We start from the raw sequence: 26163 nt of genomic DNA, 5'->3' as shown, positions 1-26163 counted from the left end.
GTGAACATTGTCCTCATTATAAAAGCCTAGTTTGCCTCTTAAAATTAATTTTGTACTCTTTTACTCTTTGGCCTACCAATTACATTGAAAGACAAGGTTTGCATAGGTTATGTGTTACATTGAACACTGAAGGTTTAAATAAAAATGAAAGCTATTAAGTATGTCCCAAGTTTCTGGAGTTATTGCATTTTCAATGAACACATCACTCATGGAGTCTAAAGAATCCATACACATCGACCTATTACCAGATTCTTAAAATTAAAGGAGTGAAGTTGTATAGAACACTGGTATTCAACTTGTGAGTCGGGAGTTACCAACAAGAATGGGCACTGCTGGCAAATCTGGTAAAATGAACTCCTAGCCAGAGAATACTTGGGCTCCTAGTGTTAGCTGAGCAAGATGCCTAACATGGCTGCAGCGCAGGTACTTGTGGTGCCTATTCATTCATAGGCCTAGCTCAGATGCAGGGAACCTCTGGCCTTCCACATTTTGCTGATCTGCAACTCCCATAATCCCTGGTCAGAAGAGACATAAGGGTCATCTAGTCCAACCCCCTGCGATGCAGGAAAATCTCTCATGCTCTACTGACAGTTATGCAACATCTGCTATTCATGCTGGGGATGGTGCAAGTTGGAAGTTCAGCATCTTCTGGGGAGCAATGTTTCCCCACACCTGGCCTACTTCTTAGCCATGTGCAGAACACAACTACTAAACCACACTCAGGAGGTTCTCCCTCTGGTCAGCCGCTAAGGAGATTGGGGACTCCGTAAGTGAGAAATGTGGAGGCTGCCAACACAGCACACTCCTATGCCACTGGGTAGGGCAAGCTAGGAAACATTCCTGAAATTGGAAACACTTCCAGCTCCCATGTGGAGACTGCCTCTCACCCCTCCACCCCCACCAAGCTAGCAGTACAATGAAGAAAGCCTGTTAGTGTTAGTATTAATGTGGAAGTCTGTTCAATGAGAGTTGGGACACACACACACACACACACCCCAGCTTTTCTGGTTAAGGTGGGGCAAGGGGGTGGGTTACATTTTCCCTAGGAGACTGGCTGTTTAATAGGATGCTTGAGTTGGTCCTGCCTCTGGAATCCAACAAAGGAATTAAAACAATCCACGTTGCCCTCAAAACAGCAGATACACCTTTTGAAGGTGGTTTTTAGGCAGAAAGCTAAACTACTGCCACATGCTAAGAACAGCATTGCCAAGTTCCAGCCATTTGTTTCTTTGACAGCCGATATAATTTCACCAGCTACAGGTTTTTCCTGTTGTATCACTTAAGAATGACTTCTGCCACTGAAGGAATTGTCCCTACTGCCATCTGGAAAATTTTTAGGTGCCCTCAGGTTCTGGATTTGGACCTCCTTTTCACACCAGACATCCCCCATCCCCAAACCTACCTACCGGTTCTATTTGTTGGACCCAGTTTCTGTTAACCACTTCCAGTTTTTCTACCATTCCTCTAAACACACACCAGCCAAGAGCAGCAGCAGTTCAGAAAGAAACCACAGCTCTACATTAAGCTAGCAGTTAGAGGAGGGGAAAATGTATGAAACAACCCCCAAACCATCTGCCTTAATACCTGGTGCTAAAGCTTATTCCACTGAAGGCACAGCTGTAGGGGACAAAGCCTCTTGTAAAAAAACAACACAGTGGAAGGGGTTGTGCATTGGATGATACTGTAAAAATAGGACCATTAAGAACGTGATTGCTTCAAAACACATTCTTTAAAATTAGCACCCATACAGGCCCAAGCCTAGCTACTGTGCAAGCTTTAACAAGGAAGTTGCCTTGACTTATTAAATCCCAGACAAGAGTGCCGCTTAAACAGATCTTTAATTTTCAGTACAGCTGAAAGTGAAGTCTCTGCGCCAGAGCCCAAAGACTACAGTTCTTGACGTCTCTTCCCAGTATGTACAACCAGGAGGACACGGATAAGGGGGAGGAGGAGAAAAAAAAACATGCAATCACAAAACAATGATCAAACTCTAAGTACGTCATGAGGTTTGGTCCAAAACAAAACAAAAAACAAAAAACCATTGAAACATAATTAATCCAATTACTGCAAACACAGCTTCTCTGAGTAAAGTTAAAGATATTGCATTTGTAGTGTGGCGTGCGCTTTCCCCTTCAGCGAACCAGCGGAGCCTGCTTGAGTGAAATCAGCACCGAGCGCATGCGGGACACATCCTTTGCCTGCTTACTTGACTTGGGGTTAAAGTCACAGAGCCGAGCCACACGTTCCCACTCAGTGCCTGGGGAAGATTCGTCAACATCGTTCACAAAGGCTTCTTCAGCTGCCCTAGAAGCAATGCAGTGCAATGTTTGATTTCATCCGTGGACATTTCCTGCCCCCAGGAGCCCCTTGCTTCCTGGAATCCATCCCTCGCCCCTACACACAATGGACTTCAAGTCAACCTTGAGGACTTCCCCCACATCCTCCTCCCCAAAAAGTCCTGACAAGGGAGATGGGGCAGTGAGTCAGGCCCACAGGACAGGAGAAGCCAAGTAAAATGTTGGAATACAGGTGTTTAATTTAAGAGAACAGTATAAACCCAGCCTTGAACTACAAGGTACCTTCGTGATGCTGTTAAAGGGTACTGTTGTCCTATGCAGAAACCGGCTATGTATAGCGAGGGGGAGGGGGGCTACCACAAAATCAAGGTGTGCAGTTTATGTAATTGGGGCCCCAAAGGGTGGACTTTACATGCAGAGGTCCCTATGCAAACATAACATCCAATGCACAAAATTCAGATTAACTGGTAGGGTCAGGCAAGATTCCAATCTCCTTATCATACTCAAGTTTTGGATAGGGCACAGATTCTTCTTTGCGGGGAGGGCTAACCATCCCGGTTGAGTGTGCTAGGAATTCATGCTAAAAACTGCCCTTAAAATTTTTCGAATGCCACCATTTCCAAGGCTCACAAAACCATAGTGCAAGAGAGTATATGACAGCATTTCCAATGCTATGGTGAAGCAGCGAAAGAGTCACAGGCCTCATGCTTGTAAGTGCTATGGACTTGATGGTATCGGTTGGAGCAGGAGAGATCAACAAAAGGTCAGCTCAGAGGATAACTTTGCCTATTCCTCCATACACACAGTTGTGCTCAGTGGACATCTCTATAAGAATCTATGTTATCCTTCCAGCAATGGTGCACTGCTACCGTATTGCATGAACAAAATGATTCCCACCCCCAACGGCTAGTTAAAGCAAACAGTGATGCCCTGGATTTCACACATGGGCGGGTGCAGTGAGCACTCTAATTATGGGAGAGGGAAGAGGATGACTTCATCTACTCCAACAAGCAGTATAGAAAAGAAGCAATGATGATGGATCCCATGAGGTTAAGCACAGTTCACAAGGATGATTGTATTTTACAAACACCACTGATGACAAGGGGGGTCACTACAACACTGCTATTTCATGTGACAAAGACACTTAAGGGGCAGTGAAGAATTTACTTAACTGTTCTAGGCTGTAGCAAGGATGGTTTATGTTTGTGCTTAAAGGTGAAGAGAAACAAAAAGGAGAGTTTAAGTCAGATATAGAAAATGAAAATGAGCATAATGCAGATGACAAGTAAAGCTGGCCAGACATGCACTTCTTGCAGCACCGTCTACGGTCAGGAAAACATGCCCCCCATGTTATCCTGCAGCAACGGCACTGCAGAATTTTCTCCCCCACTGGCTACGGGAAACAAGTCCTTCTGCATGAACAGAAAAGGGCAAACACCACCTGTAAGTCCAGCATTTCACAAGTCTGACACTATTCTAGGTAACTGTCAAACCAGATTACCAACAAGGGGGGGGGTGTTAAAATACAAGACACGAAACAAAAACTTGCATGCGAGAACCACCTGCCTCTACAGGTGCTGTCATGAATCTCTCCTGGTGGCCCAGACAGGCTGTGAAACAGGAAGGATCTGATGTATAAGGGGTCCCCAGTCTGATCTGTTTTCCCCGATGGGTCATTTGAGTGGGACCATGTCAATCAAATAAAGCTTGCCCCACGAAGATGGAGGCAGGGCAACTTCTTCTGCCTTCTGATCTCGTCACTCAGGTGACAAGGGCACTGTGTTGCTCTTGCTCTTTTTCATTGCTTAGAGCAGCCTTCCCTAATTTTGGGTCCCGGATGTTGCAGGACAGCAACTCCTGTTATCCCCAGCCATTGGCCATGCTGACTGGGGATGACAGGTTTTGTAATTCATCAACATATCAGGACCCAAGGCTGGGGAAGGCTGGCTTAGAAGCATTGCCTCTATTTGCTCTGCCCCCAATGACGATCCTGCTCCTCAGTCTTGACTAGCACTAACCAGCATAGGGATCATCACCTTCTTAGTATGTGCACTGCAGGGTGGAAGACGTCTTAATTCAGAGTACCAACTAATCAAGAAACATCACATGTGCAAGCACTCCTAGTATGGAAATGGTCATCCTGTAGATTTGAGGTTGAAGTAGATTATCAGCCAAATGAATCTAATATTAGAGTAAAAAAAAAAGGCTAACTTCCAGAAATAGAAAGATACTGGTTATTTCTTCTCTATATGCGGTGCAACAAATTTGACCTATTCATGTAGTATATAGCACTCCTACCATACTTCATGCCAACATAATTGACATTTTAATCAATCAATTAATTTGATAAAACACATCCAAGCCTTCTGCACTCCCTACTGACTCCTATCCTGTGTTTTATATACTACTTACTGCTCATCAAGCACAGCTTTTTAACATTATTACAGTGGTACCTTGGTTTACAACCGTAATCTGTTCCAGAGGTCCGGTTGTAAACTAAAACGGGTTGTAACCCAAGGCGCACTTTCGCCAACGGGGCCTCCAGAAAAAAGGGTTGTAATCCAAAAAAATGGACACGCACTTCCGGGTCTGACGTGGTTGTAATCCAAAACGGTTGCAAACCAAGGTACCACTGTATAGCACACATGCAGCTATGAAGTTGGACATGCTCCTGGCACCCAACTTTATATGGCCAGATTTCTAAACTGCGCAATATGTTGCAGTTTAGCACCTAGCTGGTGGCACACAGAAATAACCGAGCACTGGTTCTTCCAATCTTCCGATTTCCAAATACCTGTCAGCTTAATTTGGTTGGGAAAAATCAATTGCACTTTGTTAGAGGCATTTCCTTTCCAGCATACCTATGACAGGTCCCTTTCAGGCAGACCCGCTTCCTGCAAGACTTACAGAACTCAGCAGTGTGACTTAGAAGCAAGCAATGTTCAAATCCTACCATTTTATTTCAGCCACAGCATGGATGGCCAACTCCCATATAGTATCAGAAACCATGCTGTTCTCTCATTAGCTGTCAGACTAGGCAGGGGGCGACAAGGTTTACCTTGCCTGGGCTGGTTCACTCCCGCAGAGATCGCTCCGTGGGCCAGATCGCGTCTGCACAGACGCGATTTCCGGCGCCGCAGAAGCGAGTCCCCGCTCCGCCGGTTTAGCACAGCGCATGGGGACTCGCTGAGCAGGCGGCTCGGTTCAGGGGTGGCTCGTGGGCTGTTTAAACGACCCCTGTGGGCCGCTTGTGGCTCATGGGCCGCAGGCTGCCGACCCCTGGACTAGGGAGTAAGTCTGTTTTGTGGTAAAATCTACATCCTTTCATGGATCGTCAGGCTCTAATCAAATCTGTGCCACCCAGAAATGAAGGTCTTCAGTATTTTATTCAAAAGCCAAATGAGAAAAAGATTAGCTGTGGAACCCCTCTCCCTCCAGCTTAGGAAGCCTCTCTTCCTTCTTTCAGTTTTACTTGTAAACTTTCATTATACTCTCGATTAAAAGTTGGTAGGACAGCCAAGAGTCACATGAATTGCTTCATGGACCAGATGTGGCTGCAAAGATGCCAGATGGCCATCTCTGAGCTTCAGTATTCCTTCCTACTTTATCACCACCACTAAAGATGCCTTTCCATCTTATGAATGAAAGCTGTACTCGCCCTGCCCCACATCCTTCCCACATCCTGGATCCTTGCTATTTGCTCTATTGCAGAACATGCCTCTCTGCCCCAAGTTGTTTGTTCTCGGGACGGTTTGAGAACAGTAAGCCTCACAGATCAGAAGTGCTAACAGAAACTGATGGAGAATGGTTCAAACAAACGAACAAAACAGTAGTTAGGCAACATACACATAACCAATCATGTCAGCGAACGGTTGTTTGAAGAAAGCTTCGTCTGCCACCCTAGGTGGCAAGGTGGTCCACAGAAGAGGCAAGCAGGCAGGAGAGAAAAAGAGAAGAATAAGCAGAAGGAAAAAAACAGCTGTAGTCGTATTAGGCTTAATATATTAAAACATGCAACAAGACCTTAGAAATATTAAGAAATTCACAGGCAGGAAAAATATTAAGAAAATGGTTTAAGCATCGTAAAGGATGCTCTGGCCCAGAGCAGGCACAAGGCTGGTTCCCGACACACCATAATTTTCATACTGAGAGTCGGAGTCAACCACACCACCACCCCAGCCCAGGCCTTCCCTATGGTTCTGCATTACCAATGCAAACCAGGACACTCTGGTTGCAACTACCGGAATAGATTTGTAAACTATGACTCACTAGGGCCCTGGGCTTGCATTAGGCATTTGTGTTAGTGCTTTGGTTAAGGCCAAGAAAGGAAGAGAACTGCGCCAGAAAGCAAACGAGTGCAGGTTCACGAGGCTGGCTCCCAATCTGTACAACATGGTTGATACAGGCAAGCATTATGTCTGCGCCAGCAAACTACCCTGTGTCATCTGTGCTCTGTCATGTCGGGCCCCTTTTTAAACAGTTTGCATATTTGTAAAAGTTTCAAAACTGCAGCACTGTGAAACTTAGCTAAGTAAGAGGCAAGTGCAGTTTTCTATTTTAAGAGCCTAGCAATGAAAGGAAGAATTAATCCTTCATTTCATGACCAATCCAAGAGGTAACTGAATGCTATAGGACTTTGGGGGGGGGGGTGATAATATTTTATTGATCTGTTAAGAAACAAACAATAAGTGGGGGAGAAGGAAGAAAAAATGCGGCTATAGGAATTCTGAGCTATCCTACGCAGGAATATATTAGTATTAATTTGAATTATTGGTCACCTGAAACAAAAATAGCCTACTGTGGATTTGGTAGATTTTTAACTTGTTGGTTTTATAGACCCAGCTGCCTTACTAGGTTATGAAAAAGGAGCAAAAGCAGGGTTCAAAAACCTGTGCTACCACTGACTCATCTGCCACTAGTAAATAGCACTAGGATGTCCTGGGTTCAAATCCACATTTTGGCCACAAAGCTCCATCCACAGCCTTGGATAAATAGCCGCATTTTAGCCTAAAACACATCAGAGGTTGTAGGCAAAACAGAAAAGGTGACTTCAGGCACCCCACCCTGAACATTTTTGAGGAATGACAGAATTCTGCTTTCCCCCTTTGGCTGCTTGTAGTTTTCAACAAGAAGGAAGCAGGTCTCTTCTAGATTTGAGAGTTGGATCTTAAGATAAAAGACAGCCGTTTATAGAAAATCGGGGGGGGGGGGGGGCGAGAGGGAGGGAAAGGACAGAACAAATTATCAGCTAAGTGTAATAAGCAGACAAAGACCAGGCTACCTCCCTGCTAATTTAAACCACCGCCATCAGATTTTGTACTACAAAATCTTCTCCTCTAAGACACCCCCCCCCCCCACAATATCTTGAGTCAACACAGCGTAACCAGAGAGCAAAGTACACTTAAGCTCAATTAAATGAGTGGCCTCCTTACTACTTCTCAGGGAGTCCTACAATAGAGTATTTATTTGTTAGTTGATTTATAAAGGAGGTCTTCAGCAACGAACATACAAAAAAGGCTCTCAGGGCAAGATACACTGAATACAATTAGGCATTCGTGTTCTACTGAAGTCTCACTGGTTCCACCAATTTCCATCGGCTGAGGACACCGTTGATTTTGTCTGAGTCCTAGTGAATCATTGCTGCCATTATTATGTGTCCAAGCATACGGCTTGAGAAGAAAGCCCAGACAATGCCAAGTATTTTAAATACTGGCATAAAACTGGCAATGCAATCTGGCTCTACACTGGCTTCCCCAGGACTAATAACCATTTCAGAGTTCTAATTCCTTGAATCCTGGCCATTGGCTCGTTTGAGAAATGCTCAAAGATTTGGCTCCACCCTGCCATTTTTTCTTTTACTCATTCTCTTTGAAAAAGACTTTTGCCCTGAAGAGTCACAACTACTACAGAAATAAGCCCCTTTAATAAAAGGAGGATTATTACACAGCATGGGAGACTGTTGAGCAGCTTGTGTGGCCTAGTTTCATGATCGTGTTGAATTGCACGATAAAGCTTGTTCACCTTGCTGGCATGAGAAACCACAAGTATTCTGAATTCAGCGTGTCACCTTTTCCTTTTCCAGACTTCTCATGAGTAGAGTTAGGTTTTTGGTTTTTTAAAGGACACATGGGAAAGAACCATGTAGCCCTTAGAAGAGCTGCTTAGCATCGTAATACAGTGGCATCTTGGTTCTCAAACACCAAAAACCCGGAAGTAAGTATTCCGGTTTTCGAACATTTTTCGGAAGCCAAACATCCGATGCGGCTGTCGGCTATTGTTTCCGGGGTGCCTGCACCCATCAGAAACTGCGCCTTGTTTTTTGAACATTTTGGAAGTCAAACGGACTTCCAGAACGGATTACGTTTGGCACTTATTGTTTTTGCTATTTATTTTGCATGTTTTTGTTTTTGAGGCTTTTTCTGTTAATTTGTTTTTGTGACTGTGTGGATCCCAGTTCAGCTACTGATTGATTGATTGATTGATTGATTGTGTGATTGCAGAAATGGATAAAAGCCCCCCATCCAAACAATGACTATCATCAGTGCAGGTAAGGGGAAAAAATAATTTTAATTTTTATCATCGACGATACTGGCTTATTTTATAGTACAGTACATTGATTACTGCTTTCATTTTATGGATCTATGGTCTCGTTAAGATAATAAAATTCATGTTAAATTGCTGTTTTAGGGGTTGTTTTTCCCAGTACGTTTCCAAGCACAATTCAAAGTGTTGGTGATGACCTTTAAAGCCCTAAATGGCCTCGGACCAGTATATCTGAAGGAGCGTCTCCATCCCCATCGTTCTGCCCGGACACTGAGGTCCAGTGCTGAGGGCCTTCTGGCAGTTCCCTTGCTGCAAGAAGCCAAGTTACAGGGAACCAGGCAGAGGGCCTTCTCGGTAGTGGCACCCGCCCTGTGGAATGCCCTCCCACCAGCTGTCAAAGAGAAAAACAACTACCAGACTTTTAGAAGACATCTGAAGGCAGCCCTGTTTAGGGAAGCTTTTAATGTTTAATAGACTATTGTATTTTAATATTCTGTTGGAAGCCGCCCAGAGTGGCTGGGGAAACCCAGCGAGATGGGCAGGGTATAAATAATAAGTTGTTGTTGTTGTTGTTGTTGTGAGATGGGCGTGCCTTGTTTTTGGAACGTTTTGGTTTTGGAACGGACTTCCGGAAAGGATTAAGTTTGAGAACCCAGGTTCTTCTTTTGCCTTCCCCATTATTGTACAAGGAATATGCCATTCTTAATTTGCTTATTACAGGGTTCTGCCTATACAAATAGCAGCATGCCGTAACCAAGGTCTGATCTTCGGGAGCGGTACTCACAGGATTCTGGCAACAGTCGGGCTTATCATAATGATCTGGTGCAGGCACAATGGCAGCTCCCTCCAAATCACAACCCAACTTAACCTTGGGAATAAGGGCTTCCTTGCCATTTCTGTCCAAGGGAAGGATATTCCCTCCACAGGCCTCATCCATCGTTTAGTGTAATAACTGCACCAAAACTAAACATGGCAAGCAATGGAAGGGAGTGGCAAAGGAATTCAGACAAGAGAGGGGAGGACATAGGGTGGGTATTCTGGAGGCTGGCTTCCCACTTACTATTTACAGTTTGCAGGGGGGCAACACCATGCTGGCTCTGGGCCATACACCAGAGAATGCCAACTGAGCCGCAGCTGATCCACAGCCACCTCTCAGTCCCCTCCAGGATACACAAGAGAGCTGGCAAACCCTCCTTACCTATTGTTCACTTTCGTTTTCTGTAGCTGCTCGTCTTGTCTCGCATACCATTCCTCCAACTCCTTTATCGCCTTCTCTTTCCACTCCGCTTCTTGTTTTCGAGAGTTTGCATCTTTTAAAACAGAGACAGACGAGAATGAATGGACATTTGCTCTCTGAGCTAAATATAGCTAAGATTCTGAACTATAAGTAGGCAAAGGCTTTGGGAGCTGCTGGAGGGCGAAGAGTCACCACACTAGCAGAAACCAGTCAGCTTGATATCCGAAATGCTCCGGGTGTTGACAGTAACAGTGCTGGATTAAAGGTTTGTTGGAGCAGGGACAGAGGGGTTCAATGGTTTGAATCCACAGATAAGCATTAGCTTCAGGTACACAAGCTCAACTAGTAGAACAAGTTTGACTGTTCTGTCTCCATTTCCCAAACTCTCCATGAAATTTTGCAAATGTTCACCAGGCTGACCAACACCCATAGCAGTTCTTAACCATTTAACTCTGCTCTCGTTTGTTCTTTCTTTTTTTTAAATGAGAAGTTCCTAGCCCCTTCGGTTGCAAGAGTTGCTTGAATGTATGGGCAGACAGGATCAGTTGACTAAGATTGCCAGGGGTCATGTAAGGAAGGGGGGAACTGATGCTCCCCCTAGAGCAGGCTTCCTCAACCTCGGCCCTCCAGGTGTTTTTGGCCTACAACTCCCCTGATCCCTAGCTAGCAGGACCAGTGGTCAGGGATGCTGGGAATTGTAGTCTCAAAACAACTGGAGGGCCATGGTTGAGGAAGCCTGCCCTAGAGGTTGGTGGACTCCCAACTTCCATGGTCAACTGTTATGGATGGTGTTAGAGTCTAGCATCATCTAGAGCAGGGATCGACAAGGTTTACCATTTACATTAATTTCCAGGAGTTTGAGTTACTACAGGCAAGAAATTTGATTGTGCTTACCTAATGCTGCCCATAGGAAGATATACATAAGGCAAAAAGGAAGTAGGTCTCTCTCCTGTGTTGATCCAAGGAACCAGGGCATTGGAAGATGGCATTCCCCCATATTGGTGGCAGGTCCTCTCCTGTTGCTGAAGAGGACCTGCTACCAATCTGAGGGAAAGCCATCTTCCAATACCAGCACCATGGCTCCTTGGCCCAACACAACAAACTGAAGAAGCAGGGCACTAATTCTTAAAATGGGCCATTACGGCAAAAGGTGCTACAGAAGGGAAAGGCAACAGAGAGTCTGACGATGACTAACAGTCTCCAAGATCTTTCTCATCTAGTCCCTAGTGCAGGCCCCAGTGCTGAGGCTGTTCAGACAAGATCTCTTATGCAAATCGCAAGCAGAGGGCAACAGAACTGCAAAAGAAGTGCTAATAGATTTCTCCTCTTATGTGCAAAAGCGAGGGAAGTGCATTCAAAGGGATCCCAACCAATTCTGCTATTCACACTGGAATGGGGGTCACTCCGGCCCTTGACTGCATCTCAGAACAAGGGATGGAGGCACCGTCACTTCTCTTTAGGTCTTGTCAGATGCTAGGGGTAAAACTGTGCATGTTCCTTGGCCCTTACCAAGTACTTCTAGACGTTCCAGCTGCTCTTCTCTCCATTTGCGGATACTCTCTGGTTCTGTCTGCAAACGATCGGCTTGTGAAATAGCTGCATAGCAGTCCGTCGGACCATTGCTCTCCTTGAACCACACAAAAAGACCAGTCATTTTATGATAGCCATTGGATAAAAATGCAGTTCTTAAAGTAGTGCTACTTTTGTAGTAAAAAAAACTTCTAAAAATTAGCAGGATCCAAGGGTTAAGAGATTTAGAGGACAGGTCAAGCTTGAGCAAAATGACTAGTGCAGGGAGGCTGCCATAAGATAGCAGCTTCAAATGAAGGGGGGACATTTTAAACAAGGGCAGAAAACAGGGTTTCTGGCTGGCCTTTAAGAAAAAGAGCTACCTGCCTCAATTGCTAGTCGACTACCTACCTACCTATATGAAATAGTAAACCTAAATTGTCTCCACTCCTCATCAACAGGTCAGAAGCAACTCTTGTGTCAGCAACCATCACAATACTAGCCTGTAGGAGGTACCTGGACTGCACCCCTGCAACAATTAATGTGTAGGGAGCAGGAAGAGAAAGAAGTACCCAAGGAACATGTCAAATTGAATGGACATATTGATGAGTCTTTTTTCTCCCACCCATCCCACAACACTGGTTACCTATCACCTGTTTTACAGCAAGCCAGCAGTATTCAGAAGACCGTTGTTTTATAGTAGGGTTTCCCAAACGTGGGTCTTCAGCTGTTTTTTGGACTAAAGTTCCCATCATCCCTGATCACTGATCCTGCTACCTGGGGATGATAGCTGTAGTCCAAAAATAGCTGGAGACCCAAATTTTAGAAATTGTGTTTTATAGAATGCACCAAGACAAAACAAATTATCTAACAATTCCCTCCAAAATACAAATTGATGGAAAAAAATAAGCAGCTGATACAATAAACCCCTAGTTCATGTTGGATTTTCCCTACTATCATTAAGTCTGATGTCACTGATCTTTAACAACCACCCATACTAATTAGGCTGCACAGCTTTCCAAAACCCAAACTTTTAGAGGGTTAACACCTGCTGCTTTAAAAAGACAAATTCAGACAGATAGGTGACACCCTTGCTGCCGAAACACCAAAATACTTTTAATAGTTGGTGTGGCAGACTGGCGGGTGGCAAACTCAGGTTCAAATCTCCATTCAGTCATGGAGCTCACTGGGGCGAGCTTGGGCCTCTCGCAGCCTATCTCAAAGGGTTGGTGTGAGGATATAATAGGGAGGGAGAGAACCATGTATGGCACTCAGTTTCTTGGTGGAAAGGTGGGGTACAAATGTAGCAAAAAATAAAATAAAGTAGAAAGAGAAAAACATACACTTGTAAACACACCAATCATGTGCAAGGCACAGCTTCCCAAAATGGGACAGGCACATTTTAAAATCAATTCTTTTGTGGCAGAAGCAGGCAGCTGGTACCCAATCTAAGGGCTTCCAGATTAATTCCCTGCTCTACCCGTGCTTTAAGGCATCTCTGCTTCTTTTCCTTCAGTGTAGACAGAGGCAAGAGATTACTCTTCCCACGAGGACAGTAATGGAAGCCTTTAGAGCTCTTCCTTTCATCCACCTCAGTTGCTCATTCTTGGATGTGTGGGCTGTGGAGAGGCAGATGAGTCGGACTGACAGTGCTTTTAACCCACAAAACCCTTTGCCTGGCACTTCCACCCCTGTTCAGTTAAAGACCGGACTTGTTGACCTTTGCCAACTCTGGCATGCAGGAGGCAAACACCATTACAGCAATCGAGCGCAAATCTGCTGACAGTCTGGATGGGAGCAACAGCCAGAGGAATAATAAAACTGTTTATCAGGAGAGTCATCCAACAACTAGAGTTGCTTTAGAGCTCATTTCACTTCCATTTACCTGGTAGACATCACCGTTTGTCACCCCGTCAATTGAATCTGTAGAAGAAGAAGAATTTATCTGTGTTAGCTTTTTTCTTTTCTTTTTACAAGAAAGTGTTTTTACAGGCAATAACTGCAGTTCAAAGAGTATGTAAGGAGGAAAAAGAATGGAGGGTTTTACACAGCTGCAAGGACACAGGCTTCAGGCACTCTCTCAATGGGGAATTGGAAGAGGATGATGTAGACTAGAGGAAAACACGAGGCAGAAACACCCTGTTCCGAGGCTCATCACAGTCCAGAACACACTTGGCGATCTTGGGGAATGCTGCAATATGATAATCTCGGACTGTACAAGGTTATTGTAAAAAGCATCCGACAATTGTGGTTAATGAGCACCTGGAATGCTTTAGCACTAGCATTCAGTATGTAGGCAGAAAAGATTCTCTTCCCAGTTCTTATAAAGCTATGCAACAGAGGTAGCCATCCAGGTGCCCTCCAGATCAGGCACAGGTGGGCAATAGATTTTGGGCATAATATTGATTATGATGCATGGACAAAACTATGGAATGAGACTTTGAAATTTACCGCGTGTGTAACATTGAAAGAGAATGTTTACAAGATGATGTATAGATGGTATTTGACTCCAGTAAAATTGTCAAAAGTGTATAGAATGCATGATAAGATGTGTTGGAAATGTAGACAAGAAGAAGGGAACTTCTATCACATGTGGTGGACTTGCAATAAGGTCAAGGTGTTTTGGGAATCTATTTACAATGAACTTAAGAAGATGTTTAAATATACTTTTCCAAAAAAAAACCTGAAGCCTTTTTGTTGGGGTTGATGGGAGATGAAATAGCTAAGAAAGACAAAAGATTGTTCATGTATGCGACAACAGCAGCGAGAATATTGCTTGCCCAAAAGTGGAAATTACAGGAGTTACCAACGACTGATGAGTGGCAGACGAAGATGGTGGAATATGCTGAACTTGCAAAACTGACCGGTAGGGTCAGAAACCAGGAGGACTCGAGGTTTCAAAGAGATTGGAGTAAACTTGTGGAGTACTTAAGATTGAACAGAGGAAGTTTAAAAACACTAGTAGGATTGGAATAAACCTTTGACATAGTTTAACATGGACGCAATATAAACTGCGCGACAAGAACTGGACTAGAAAACCTGCTGACGAGGGGGAGGGGAGTCATAGCTCGGCAGAGCAACGGACAATGTAATGTGTATTTGATGTTGAATTAGTAGTAATTTGGTATATTTGGAAAAATAATAAAAAATTTATTTAAAAAAAAAAACAGATCAGGCACAGGTGCATTTTGCACCTGGCTTTCAACCACTTGCGACGAAGTGAATATGCCCGGGTACCAGGATGGCACCTGATATTTCCACCATCTGGGGATCACTGGATCTGGACTATTTTCACACACCAATACCCCATCCTGTAGAATTCTATCAGTTATATTTTATATGCACAATCAAAATGAATTTCTGGAACCAAAATGCTTTTTTCTGTGCTGCCTGAGCAGCAGCAGCCACAATTAAAAAAAAGTGGTTCGAATAGGCCAATATATATGTGGACTGTGCCTGGATCAAGTGACTTTTCTTCTTTTAAGTTCTCAAAGCTCTCAAGCTGGCTCAAGGTTGTCATCTGAACTAGCCAGATGTTTAACAGAATCAATCGCAGGCAGTCCATTCCCCCAAAATGGCAAGTAGACTTTCCATTTTGACGACTAACTTTGGTTTAAGGGGCCATTTGGCGCCTAGCTTATATATACACGAGTTTCTAACACTGCTCCAGGTGTTGTGTACTTCTGTTCCCATCACCTCGGACCAAAGCAGAATAGGGCCAATGGGAGTTGTAGTCCACAACATCTGGACAGCACCACATTTGCTACCCCTTCTCTACAACGATCTCAATGATTAAGAGCTGGTTATGCAGGCGTTGGAATACAGCATTAATGGGGGGGTGTATTAGATTTGGACTGGATTCAACTAAATACCTGTGCCAGCAGAAGCCAGTGGAATAGTCCCACTAGTGCAACAGGGCTTTCCCCCTCTTCCCGTGTACCCCACACTGGTTCTCCCAGAACAGAGCAGGGGAGAATGAGGGGAGACTGTGCCGTCAGACAAGCAGAAATGCCTGGACTGACAGCGATCTCAGTGTCGCTCTGAATTTCACCTCACAGAACTAGTGAACATCAGAAGAAGTGCACTCCTTTATGAACTCTCAAAAACATATGGTTCAGAAACACAGGAACGGATAAATACTTTGCAACATTATCTTAGCATTTATATAAAGTGGTGAAATGCTACATAAACGGTGTGGCATACATTTAAGGTATTTTGTAATTCTCCCTTCACTCCCAAGATCCCAAGGCAGCACTTAATCAGCATTAAAACCATAATTAGCAAGAAGTTAAACTAAAACAAAGGTAACTCAATATCATCATAAAATTCAGTACCATTTATTTTAGGTATTTGTAAATACAGACAACCCACCATATATGCATGTTCAATATGTGCATGACCACACATACATGCATCACACTGAACCCAGAAGTGACCCAAAACTGTCACAAAAGGGGCAGAGAAGAACGGGGTGTCTGCTGTCTTTTTCAATGGTGTTTCAAATATACATTTTTTCAGTGATGCACATGCTGCCTTGGAACTTAACCCCCGCATAAATGGGGGATTGCCTGAAAATATGTATTTTCACATGCTGTGGCAGCAACCTCATGATGAATTGCCTCCCCAAAGACTTGAAGGCAGTAAGCACATTTCTTTCATCGGGCTTAACAGTATTTAGCAATACTGAAGCTTTAATTTCTTCACTCTTTGCTTTTAAATCTATGGTCTTAGTTGCTTAAATGTTGGTTTATATTTTACACTGAGAAAATGATTTAATTACTTTGTTTTAGTACATCTAAACACTACTGTGCCTCCAGACACATGCAGCTGGAGTCTCAACTCCCCCCAGTTACAAACAACATGACAAACTATAAAGGATGATGAGAGTTGGAGCCAGGCAAATTCTTAGAAGGCCACAGGTTTCCCATTCCCATTTTAAAAATGTATTCTTCGCGACTCCTGTCTCATAAGGCGGTGCAAGTTGTTTAGGAGGCCTGAAAAGCAATCTAGACATATCCTTCTAAGTAAAATTCACCAAGCTCAAGTCACTGCCATTTCTTCATACTGCAAAATACCAGTGCAAAACGGTGCACGGCACTAGGAGCCGGTTCTTGAATTGAATCCATTCTGGGAGTCTGTTTGACTCCCGAAATGTTTCGAGAAGCAAGGTGAGGCTTCCGATTGGGAGCAGGAGCTTCCAGCACCCAATCAGAAGCTGCAGAAGCTATGCCGGACGTTCGGCTTCCAAAAAATGTTCAAAAACTGGATCAATCACTTCTGGTTTTCGATTCTTCAGGAGCCAAAACGTTTGAGTTTAAAGGCATTTGGCTTCAGAGGTATGAATGTACCGTCATACCTCGGGTTACAGACGCTTCGGGTTGCGTATTTTCGGGTTGCGCACTGCGCGAAACCTGGAAGTACCGGAACGGGTTACTTCTGGGTTTCAGCGCTCGCGCACACGCTGAAACATCAAATTGCGACCCATGTTTGCGCAGACGCAGCACTGCAGGTTGTGAAGGTGCCTCCCGCACGGACCACGTTCGCAACCCAAGCGTCCACTGTATACTGCTTTCAATATCTTCCAAGGAAGGGATCAGTAGATTCATTTGCAAGACCTATTTCCACAAACTAAGAACAAAGAGGAGACACAAGCTATCAAGAGCTGCCAGAAAGAACAAACAGTTGCTTCCTATGGTCAGTTTTTGTTTTAACATATCCAAAACCATCTTATCTTTGGGGAAACATTATCTGAACAGGAAGGTTGAAGTCAAGCCTAGGCACCCTGTGACTCAACAAGCCAAATACAGCCCACAAAGCATCCTGAGACAGCAAAGATAGCACACATATTTCTCCTAACCCTGCTCCCTTTTCTCTTTCCTTTTTGTCATTTGGAGCATATGCAGTGCTTGCCTAAACCATCACAGCAAAATTTGTTTTTCTGAGGTGGGTTCAAACTGAGTGATGCTAACAAGACCACAGGTCCATCCTTTGAAGATATAGACTTTGAAGATATTTGCTAATAACAGATTCTGTCCTCAACTGCTAAATATGGTGTTCTTTCAAAGGCACATAAAAGGCAAAAGCAGTCTATGTTGGTCTGGCGTCAATAGACTCTAGTACACCATGCAAAATTTATTTCCAGCTTTGTTAATATAAAGACTCTTTACATATGCTTCTTGCCTAACCATGAACGTGCATAAGGCATAAGACAGATCCGGGTAAAAGTCAGGCTTTATATTTTCAAAAATGGGGGCCAAACATGACTTCTTCACCCCACAGTCCACTCTGGGCTGTCTCCTTTCTTGATAAAAAATACTTTGATAAATAAGTGAAGTACTAGTGTGCCAATAAGTGTATTCTTAGAATAAAAATAAAGTTCCGAAGTGGGAACAAAATGGGGGCCCACACTGGGAAGATGCAGAGCAGAGCTCTGACACTGCATTGCAATCAATTCATGTGAGCATGAACCTCTTCTCCACAATGCAACTAAAGTCCTATAATGTATTATGCAGCGGCTTCATAGAGACTCAATTTCCATTATCCTTTATTGCCCCTTTATTTCAGAGGAATAACTGTACATGTGGATTTCCATGTAAAAGACTACATAATACATTACTTTAGGTCAGGGGTCAGCAAACTTTTTCAGCAGGGGGCCGGTCCACTGTCCCTCAGACCTTGTGGGGGGCTGGACTATTTTGGGGGGGGGGGAGGAATGAACAAATTATTATGCCCCACAAATAACCCAGAGATGCATTTTAAATAGAAGCACACATTCTACTCATGTAAAAACACTGGGCAGGCCCCACAAATAACCCAGAGGTGCATTTTAAAATAAAAGAACACATTCTACTCATGTAAAAATATGCTGATTCCTGGACCGTCGGCAGGCCAGATTTAGAAGGCGATTGGGCCGGATCTGGCCCCCGGGCCTTAGTTTCCCTACCCATGCTTTAGGCATACAGAGGGGAAGGGTACATGTCCACCTTTCCATCTCCCAAGAACTACTGCCCAGGTAAGTATTTCAACCAGGCCTATGTGGTGATGCAGTCATATTGACAGCTACAGTAATCTGTCAATGGATGTTCATAAAACATTTGAATATTTGCTTTTAGAAGTGCTTATCTATATTGAATATCCAGTAGTAATACAAACTGTATTAAGATCGCTGGGAAATTCAGTTTTAGAAAACCTGAAGAAATGTTATTTTCTCTCCATCACCTATCCCCGCAGGATATCCACATTGTTCTTTTTAGATGAGGAATGCTTTTTTTAGATGAGTCATCAGCTCTCTTACAAGATACTCCAGGGCATCTTTTCATAGACGCCCACTCATAAAACAGTCATTCTTACTATGTAATTTTACTCACACTGTAGTTTCAATAAAGCACCTAAGATGCCACAACTACCGCTGGGATACCGTATTTCATTCCAAATCAGAGTAGAGCTTGGCACAAGCCACACATTTCAATAACAACAAATTGAATAAGATGGGTCTGGAAGGTTACGAGTTATAAAAAGTAAATCCACAAAATCCCCAGCTGCTCTCCCTGCTTAACTGCTTAAAATTAACAAGGGTGCAAATAAGCAGTTCGTCCGCATGTAGCTAGTTAATTTCGCTCTGCATTAAGAAAGAAATTGGACAGCCTTTGCCAACACATTTCTATTTACCAGTGTATCACAAATGAAAGTAAAAATTCACTGGTAGGGGTGCACAATTTTAAGGCATCTTGGTAGCCAATCAGGTTACTACTTACCTCTCACCTCAACAGAAATGGGGATGGATCCTGGCAAATGCCATGTATGCAATGGGAGAGGCTACCCACTAGTTTCATTGCTTCTCTCTCCCTATTTATATCAACCTGCAGAAAGGCAATTTCTACACACAAAAATAAGCAAATAAGCAAAGCCTTTCAGAATTCTAAGATAAAAAGCACCTCTTAAGCAAGTCTTTCCACATAACCCTATAAAACTTGAAATTTCTTCAGAAGCATGTTCCAGCAAGCTTAGTGGAATGCAAGTCCCACTGTGCATGCAAAAAATGGCAACTTCATTATTAAAGCATGTCCTATTTCTATCCATCAACTATAGTAAGTTCATGAAAGAGCCTATCCAGATTTAAAGTGAATCCTATTTCTGAAGGTTTGGCCCAGAACACCTGAAACAAGAATTAAGTCCAAGTCAAACTTCCTATCAGCGTATTTGTCATGTACTTGGTCACAAAAAGCAGACATTCCATGAAAATATTTTCCCATTGTAGTGCAAAAGATTGTTTTCTATACTACCATTTCCTGTTTTTTAAAGAGTGTGTGGGTCATTTGGCCAAAGACAATAGTGCTAGTAAGCATCTTTCTCTGAAGTGCTAACAGTAAATAAACTATTGAGATCAGGGCACTTAATTTAGATTCCACTTTTCCAGTTTCAAAAGCAGAAACTAAGTGACCAGCAGTTTAAGAGCAAGTCAAGCCGCTTTTAAACACCACATCCAAATGCCTGAAGAAACCAGAATGTCTTCAGGAGACGTCAGAGAAAACAGTCCTGGTAAATATCCTAGAGCAGGTTTCACAACCCTAGTGAAACAATGGAAAATGCCCTTTTTCATATGCCTGCCAAACCTATCAGGTCATACAAAAGGGCCTCCCTTTCTGATCTTAAGAGACAGGAAGGACCATATAAAAGGTAAGGGGAACTCTGACCATTAGGTCCAGTCGTGTCCGACTCTGGGGTTGCGGCCCTCATCTCGCTTCATTGGCCGAGGGAGCCGGCGTACAGCTTCCGGGTCATGTGGCCAGCATGACTAAGCCGCTTCTGGCGAACCAGAGCAGCGCATGGAAACGCCGTTTACCTTCCCGCTAGAGCGGTACCTATTTATCTACTTGCACTTTGACGTGCTTTCAAACTGCTAGGTTGGCAGGAGCAGGGACCGAGCAATCGCGGATGCAGCAATTGCTTCAATATCCCAGTCATGACCCATTTAGGGCTTTAAAAAACAACGGCCAGCGCTATAACCTCCAATAAAGTAGACCAGTAGCTAGTCAAACATTTACCTTCAGGAAACCATTTCTGGGTTGATGAAACTTGTGTGCATCTGCCAAACTACACCAGCATGCTACAGATGCTTCTGGGGCATGTTCTAGAAATACCCTTGGCTCACATGTGGCACTAACTAGGTCTGTTAAGTGTAAATTGCTGCCCTGCAAAAGACAAGAGCTGGGTCAGACTAAATGCCTATCTAGTCCAGTGGCCATGTTGAGTGGCAAACCACATACCCATGGACAGGGGCGTCGATAGGGGGGGGTGGTAGGGGCGGTACGCCCCGGGTGACAGGGGAGGGTGGGGGTGACAAGCGGCAGCCCCTCCCGCCACATGTCACGACGCCCTGCCCCCCGGTGCGTGTTTTTTCACCGCCCCGGGTAGCGTGGAGCCTTACTCCGCCACTGCCCATGGAAGAGTGATTTAGAACATGGCCAATGCTCTCTCATAGCTGTACCCATTCATCATCTTCTCCAGTGGCACATAGGCAAGTGATCTGCTAAATACTGATCTCACTGATGAGTCTGTCTTTTCCTGATTACAATTTGAAAACCACAGGGGCTGGAGAAGAATCCATCTCTCAAACGTCTTTTCACATTTCCTTCTTACAAGGCAGCTGGCAGCAGATATGAAATTCTCCTATCAACTGTCTCAACCTTAGGATGCAGAGCTTTTTGTTTTTAGAAAAAGTGAAGCAGCAGAGAACTGCCAATTCTTAAAAACCAGATGTTTCGTTTGGCTCCATTTCACCTTACCATTTGCTTTCCCAATTCCTATCACCAAATGTGCTTCAGTCCCAGAGGAAGCCGACACCTTTCTGCACTAATGGAAGATAAATCAACCAATTGATTTAATACTGTAACTCCAAGCATCCAGATTCTAGAAAATGCATGGCATGGCATGCAACATATCCATGTGCTTAAAACTGGAATGCCCTCAATTATATATAAAGGAGAGTAGGAGAAACATTTTAAGACAAGACAAAGGCTGGGGAAGCCTAATTGCCTCCAAACCAATGTCTTACTTCCCCCAAATCTACCTGCAACATCATGTTCCTTCAGCTGCACTAGATATACCAGAGATGAGCTCACTAGGGAGAAATATACGGTAGCTGGGTAAGGCTGCAGAGTCAACGTCACTTATGCCCAATACTTATGTTTGGTACTGGGCTATTGCTGTCAGTTTAATCACACTCCAAGGAACTAGTACTGGGCAGCTTATCTTTATCTTAAGACATTTTAATACTTTCATTTATTGCTGTAATGAACCTGCATCTAGGTATTCTTTTTTTTTTAAAGAGCTGAGAGATGCCTAGTATACAAGAGACCTGTTCCAAGAATATGGATCTAACCAGTTGGCAATGTCAGTAGTGAGCATCAGCTGTTTGCTTCATGTCTCTGAAAGATTTTCTGACAAACTAGTTCATATCCAGCAGTCTCTCTCTCTTTTTTTAAGTTTCAAAGGAAACCCAGTACTTTTAGTTTTAGAAATACAGTACTACACAGTTCACTGGGCTCCACCACGTTACCCAAATTATTCTAGCACTCGACAAGTTCATTTATTGTTGATGATATAAGGACGCTGGGGCCCCTGAAGAACTAGCTCAATCCATACAGTTAAGCCTGCCTCTCAGTGAGAATTATCAGCCAAAACTCTTCTTTAAAAAAACTAAAAAGCAAGCTGCAGCTAGATAGCAGAAGACACACAATGTTGTGGACTTGACAGCTCTCACAGGAAAGGAGAAATTGCTACTGGGCAGATTTAGGCTGAGTTATGCTTCAGAGGGAAGTGATCACGTGTTTTCGTTGCTGCGAGTACAGCGCATCCAATGTTCTGTGCTATTCTAAATTACATTTGACAGCTTTGCAGTTGTGTGTTGTTTGCTGTAATCTTTTGTGTTGCTGCAAATTATTTCACCTCCAGTTTTTTTTTATAAAATCAATTTATACCACCTTTCAGAACTCAGAAGAGCCTCCAAGTCCACAAAACATACAATGATTAAAAAAGAATTTCTCCCTCAAGCACTACTTAACCCACATTTGCTATTCCCTTTTGTTTTTGCTGCTATGATTACTGTTGTTCCTTTTTTTAAATCACTGCTTTGTTATTTAATTGCTTTCTGGAGTTTTAACTATAATTTCTCATTATTACCATCTTATATGCTGCTGATTTGTATGTTTTATAATTATGTCTATAATTTATATTTTAATTCTTTATTATTTGCTTCCCCAGAAGAGTCCACTGTGATGTATATAAAACAGATGAACAAGATTCCATAAAATGGGTGTATTCTCTCTCTCTTTCTCCAGTCTGGCCATTTTAATGCTGTAAAAAAACACCTTGAGGATTTATTGAAAATATGCAGGGTCTAAGTTTTAAAATAAATAAATAAAATATTGGAGCTGTGTTAACACTTATGTCATGTGATCAAAAAAACTCAACAGGAAACCACAGAACAGATCACGTTATTGCTTTAGTATGACTAAGAAAATATCTATCAACAGAGGACAAGACAGGATTGAAGAGATTTACTATAATGAAACCTGCAGAAACTGAGCGACAGAAATAAAAAGTCATGTTTTTAAGAACCTGGGTGGGTGGGGTTAAGCTTTGGGAGGTTACAACTGCAACCCTGAGCAACACTAGCACAGCAGGTGATTGGTAGAGTATGAGACTCTCCATCTCAAGGTTGTGGTTTGAGCCCCACAGTGGGTTGGACTAGATGATATTCAGGGTACCATACAACTCTACAAGTCTATAATTCTACGTGACTAAGAGCTTGAGCTTTTCCAGCTAATGGCCTCATCTCCTCCATTAACTTGCTATACAGCCCTAAGGGAGCCCCTTAACATTGCAATTCACAATCTCCAGAATGTGTCTCAGCAAAAGTAGCCTCTGTTGTAAAAGGTTTACTGAGAGTATTTTGCGTATTTAAGATGCAGTATATAAACCAGCATTTTTGGTGAAATTATTTAAAAAGAGCCACCATGTTCTGAGAGTGTGTGTCTTTTGAGAAGATAAAATGAAAGAAAAACAGGGATGTGCATTTCCATCAAGCCCTACCTATAAGCAACCCTAAGCCTCCTGTTGGGTGTGGATCCAAAAGAAAGGATTTTTTTTACCGGAGGGCTTCATTTCCTAAATAAATGTTGGAAGGGGAAGGTAGCTGCCCACTAATGAAAATGATGGGGGAGGAGAGTGAAAAAGATAAAAGCACAATTCTAACGTCTACTCAGAAGTAAGTCCTACTGGATTCCATGGGGCCTGCTCCCAGCTAAGTGGGATCAGGATGTAAAGAGCAGCGATTAGAGAAGTGAGAACAAGAGGAGACCAGTAGCCCTGCCCCTTTGCATCACCCTCTCACCAACTCCTGGACTCTTGAACAACCACCACTGCCCTCCCCCATTTAACTGCCTCAAGCACCAAATTTGGGGGCTGGGGGTTATTGTTTAAAAGGCTACTCTTCCTCGGTTACTTTTACTAACACCAGAGGCGCAAGTAGAGTGAAGCAGCTTGCATTTTCTGCCTGAAGCACGCGGAAAGCCTTAGGCCCTCTCTGTGTCGGTTCACACGTGCAATCGCCCAAGTGTAATAAGTAGCAGCTTGTATGTACTGTGATTCTCGTGTTCCAGAAGTGGGGCCGAAAGCGGGCTATGCAAACGGATGAGATCTAATCACTTGACTGGTCGCATTTCCCTCCCAAGGACCTCAAGGCGGCGCATATGGTTTCTGCCCGTCCTCCTCTCATCCTCACCGCAACCCTGCGATGTAGGCTAGGCTGAGAGAGGCATTGCCTGGCCTCCCTCACAAGGTCACGCGGTAAGCTTCAAGGCCGAGTGGGGGATCTGCACACTGGTCTCGCCCAGGTCAGACTCTCTAACCACTACACCTCACTACTTCGCTCGCTTAATCTCCACTCCGCACCGTCTTCGAACAAGCGCCACATGAACGCGCTACTCCACAGTTGCCACCCCCCTCCAATACTGCAAGAGTTCTAAGCCGTGGCGGAGGAACTATACTCGCGTCAGCCCGTTCACACGTGCCAGCCATCACGTGACGGCGAGGAAGCGAACGCAGCTTTTCGGGGGGGCCCCCCGGGCTTACCCGCGGACAGACCCTCCTGCATCCCCGCCGGCACCTCGCCGTTCTCCAGGATGCTGTAGCCCTCGTCGTTCTCGATGCCCGCGATCTCGTTCTCCTGCTGGGCCAGGAAGGCGGCGGCCGGGTCCTCATCGCCGCCGCCACCGCCGCCGCCCAGCGCTCCGTTTCCCGCCGCCGGCTGAGGGGAGCCGAAGAGATCGAACTCGGCCATGGTGGGCGCAAGAGGAGGGGAGGCGGGGCAGGCAGCAGGAAGGAAGGAAGGCAAGCAGGAGCCAACGGAAGCAAACGGGCCGCGCGGGAGCGAGAAGCCGAAGAGCGCCCAAGACAAGACCCCCGCCTCGTCGCCGTTTAACGGACTCGGCTACTACTTCCGGCCTCCGCGAACCAGCCAACTCAAGCACTAAGCGCCGCCCGCCCGCCTGCCTCCCCGCTCCTTTTAGACGGAAAGCTCCTGAGAGCGACGGCGCCCCGCCACCAACCAGCTGAGAGGGGGACGGAAACGTGAAGCCAACCAGCGCGCCGAGGAGGCGGGCTTGGCGGAGTGCGCTGCACGTGATCTACCCTTACCCCCTCCCTTCCCTCTTTCTCCGCTGAGGGAGTAGTGTGGCCTAATTGTGCGCACGCGCGGCCCCCTCGGCGCTTCGCTTAGGCTTGAAACGGCTTCCTCCTCCCCCTCCCCACCCCGCCTGCTTCTCGGTTGCTCTGTAAGGAAGACGGTGCCCGAATGGTTTCGTGAGGGGAAACTGCACATCTCTCAGTCATAAGAATCTCTAAACGGTTGGCATAAAAACACAGCAACGGTCAATGGTGTTTCCCGCCCGCCCTGAAAACTAGATAAAAATGAAACGCAATTGTAGCGGGCAGAGCAGTAAATAAGTCACTGTTCAGAAAGCTTGAGGGCAAAATGTATATGTTACCGCTCCCCAAGTGACAATCTGGTGATGGGACGGCGAGCAAATCTTAAAATCGTGGCCTGGTCCTGCCGAATTTACATATAAGCTAAACAAGCTATAGCTTAGGCCTCCAAAAAAATTTAAAGGGGAAAAAAAAGCTTGGCTGTACATTTCCAAAATATAAGATAAAAAACAAATAAAATAAAACCTACATACAACAACAGTGTTTTGTGTTGTGTAGACTCCTATGATGTAAGTAATGGGCCCCGCCTGCTAGCCTGCTCCCTAAAATTTGAAAAATCTTTTTAAAGTTAGAGCTTAATAATTATTTCACTATTAATATACTTCTTAATTGTATTTCACTATTAATCATGAGAAGAGAAGACTCCCTGGAAAAGACCCTGATGTTGGGAAAGATGGAGGGCACAAGGAGAAGGGGACAACAAAGGATGAGATGGTTGGACAGTATTCTCGAAGCTACTAACATGAGTTTGGCCAAACTGCGGGAGGCAGTGAAGGATAGGCGTGCCTGGCGTGCGCTGGTCCATGGGGT

At 44.4% G+C, this 26163-nt stretch overlaps 1 protein-coding gene across 4 annotated transcripts; it reads right to left on the bottom strand.

The window, feature by feature from the left end:
* Positions 1–1819: 1819 nt before the first annotated feature.
* CLTA (clathrin light chain A) lies at positions 1820–25106 on the bottom strand. Of its 4 annotated transcripts, XM_033172951.1 has the most exons (7): positions 24721–25106; positions 13472–13509; positions 11587–11704; positions 10039–10150; positions 6144–6197; positions 3470–3505; positions 1820–2304 (listed from the first exon to the last, which is right to left on the bottom strand). In XM_033172951.1, the coding sequence occupies exons 1-7, from the start codon at positions 24926–24928 to the stop codon at positions 2133–2135; spliced, it is 738 nt and encodes a 245-aa protein (XP_033028842.1). In that variant the 5' UTR covers positions 24929–25106; the 3' UTR covers positions 1820–2132. The 4 variants fall into 4 exon arrangements, with proteins under 4 accessions (XP_033028842.1, XP_033028843.1, XP_033028844.1 ...); XM_033172952.1 differs by lacking the exon at positions 3470–3505 and having other exon boundaries at positions 24721–25105; XM_033172953.1 differs by lacking the exon at positions 6144–6197 and having other exon boundaries at positions 24721–25104.
* Positions 25107–26163: the final 1057 nt, after the last annotated feature.

Source organism: Lacerta agilis, chromosome 16 (assembly GCF_009819535.1).
Source record: "Lacerta agilis isolate rLacAgi1 chromosome 16, rLacAgi1.pri, whole genome shotgun sequence".
Taxonomy (NCBI): domain Eukaryota; kingdom Metazoa; phylum Chordata; class Lepidosauria; order Squamata; family Lacertidae; genus Lacerta; species Lacerta agilis.
The sequence above is the reverse complement of the archived record's forward strand: the minus strand, read 5'-3'. Positions and strand labels throughout refer to the sequence as shown.

What these genes read in the sequence shown, in the direction of transcription:
- CLTA (XM_033172951.1), bottom strand. Translation starts at nt 24,928, where the DNA reads ATGGCCGAGTTCGATCTCTTCGGCTCCCCTCAGCCGGCGGCGGGAAAC. An exon ending in AAAACGAAAGTGAACAATAG is followed by an intron (nt 6,198 to 10,038) that starts GTAAGGAGGGTT and finishes CTTGCCACCTAG; the next exon opens with GGTGGCAGACGAAGCTTTCT. An exon ending in GCTGACATGATTGGTTATGT is followed by an intron (nt 3,506 to 6,143) that starts GTATGTTGCCTA and finishes TTCACCTTTAAG; the next exon opens with CACAAACATAAACCATCCTT.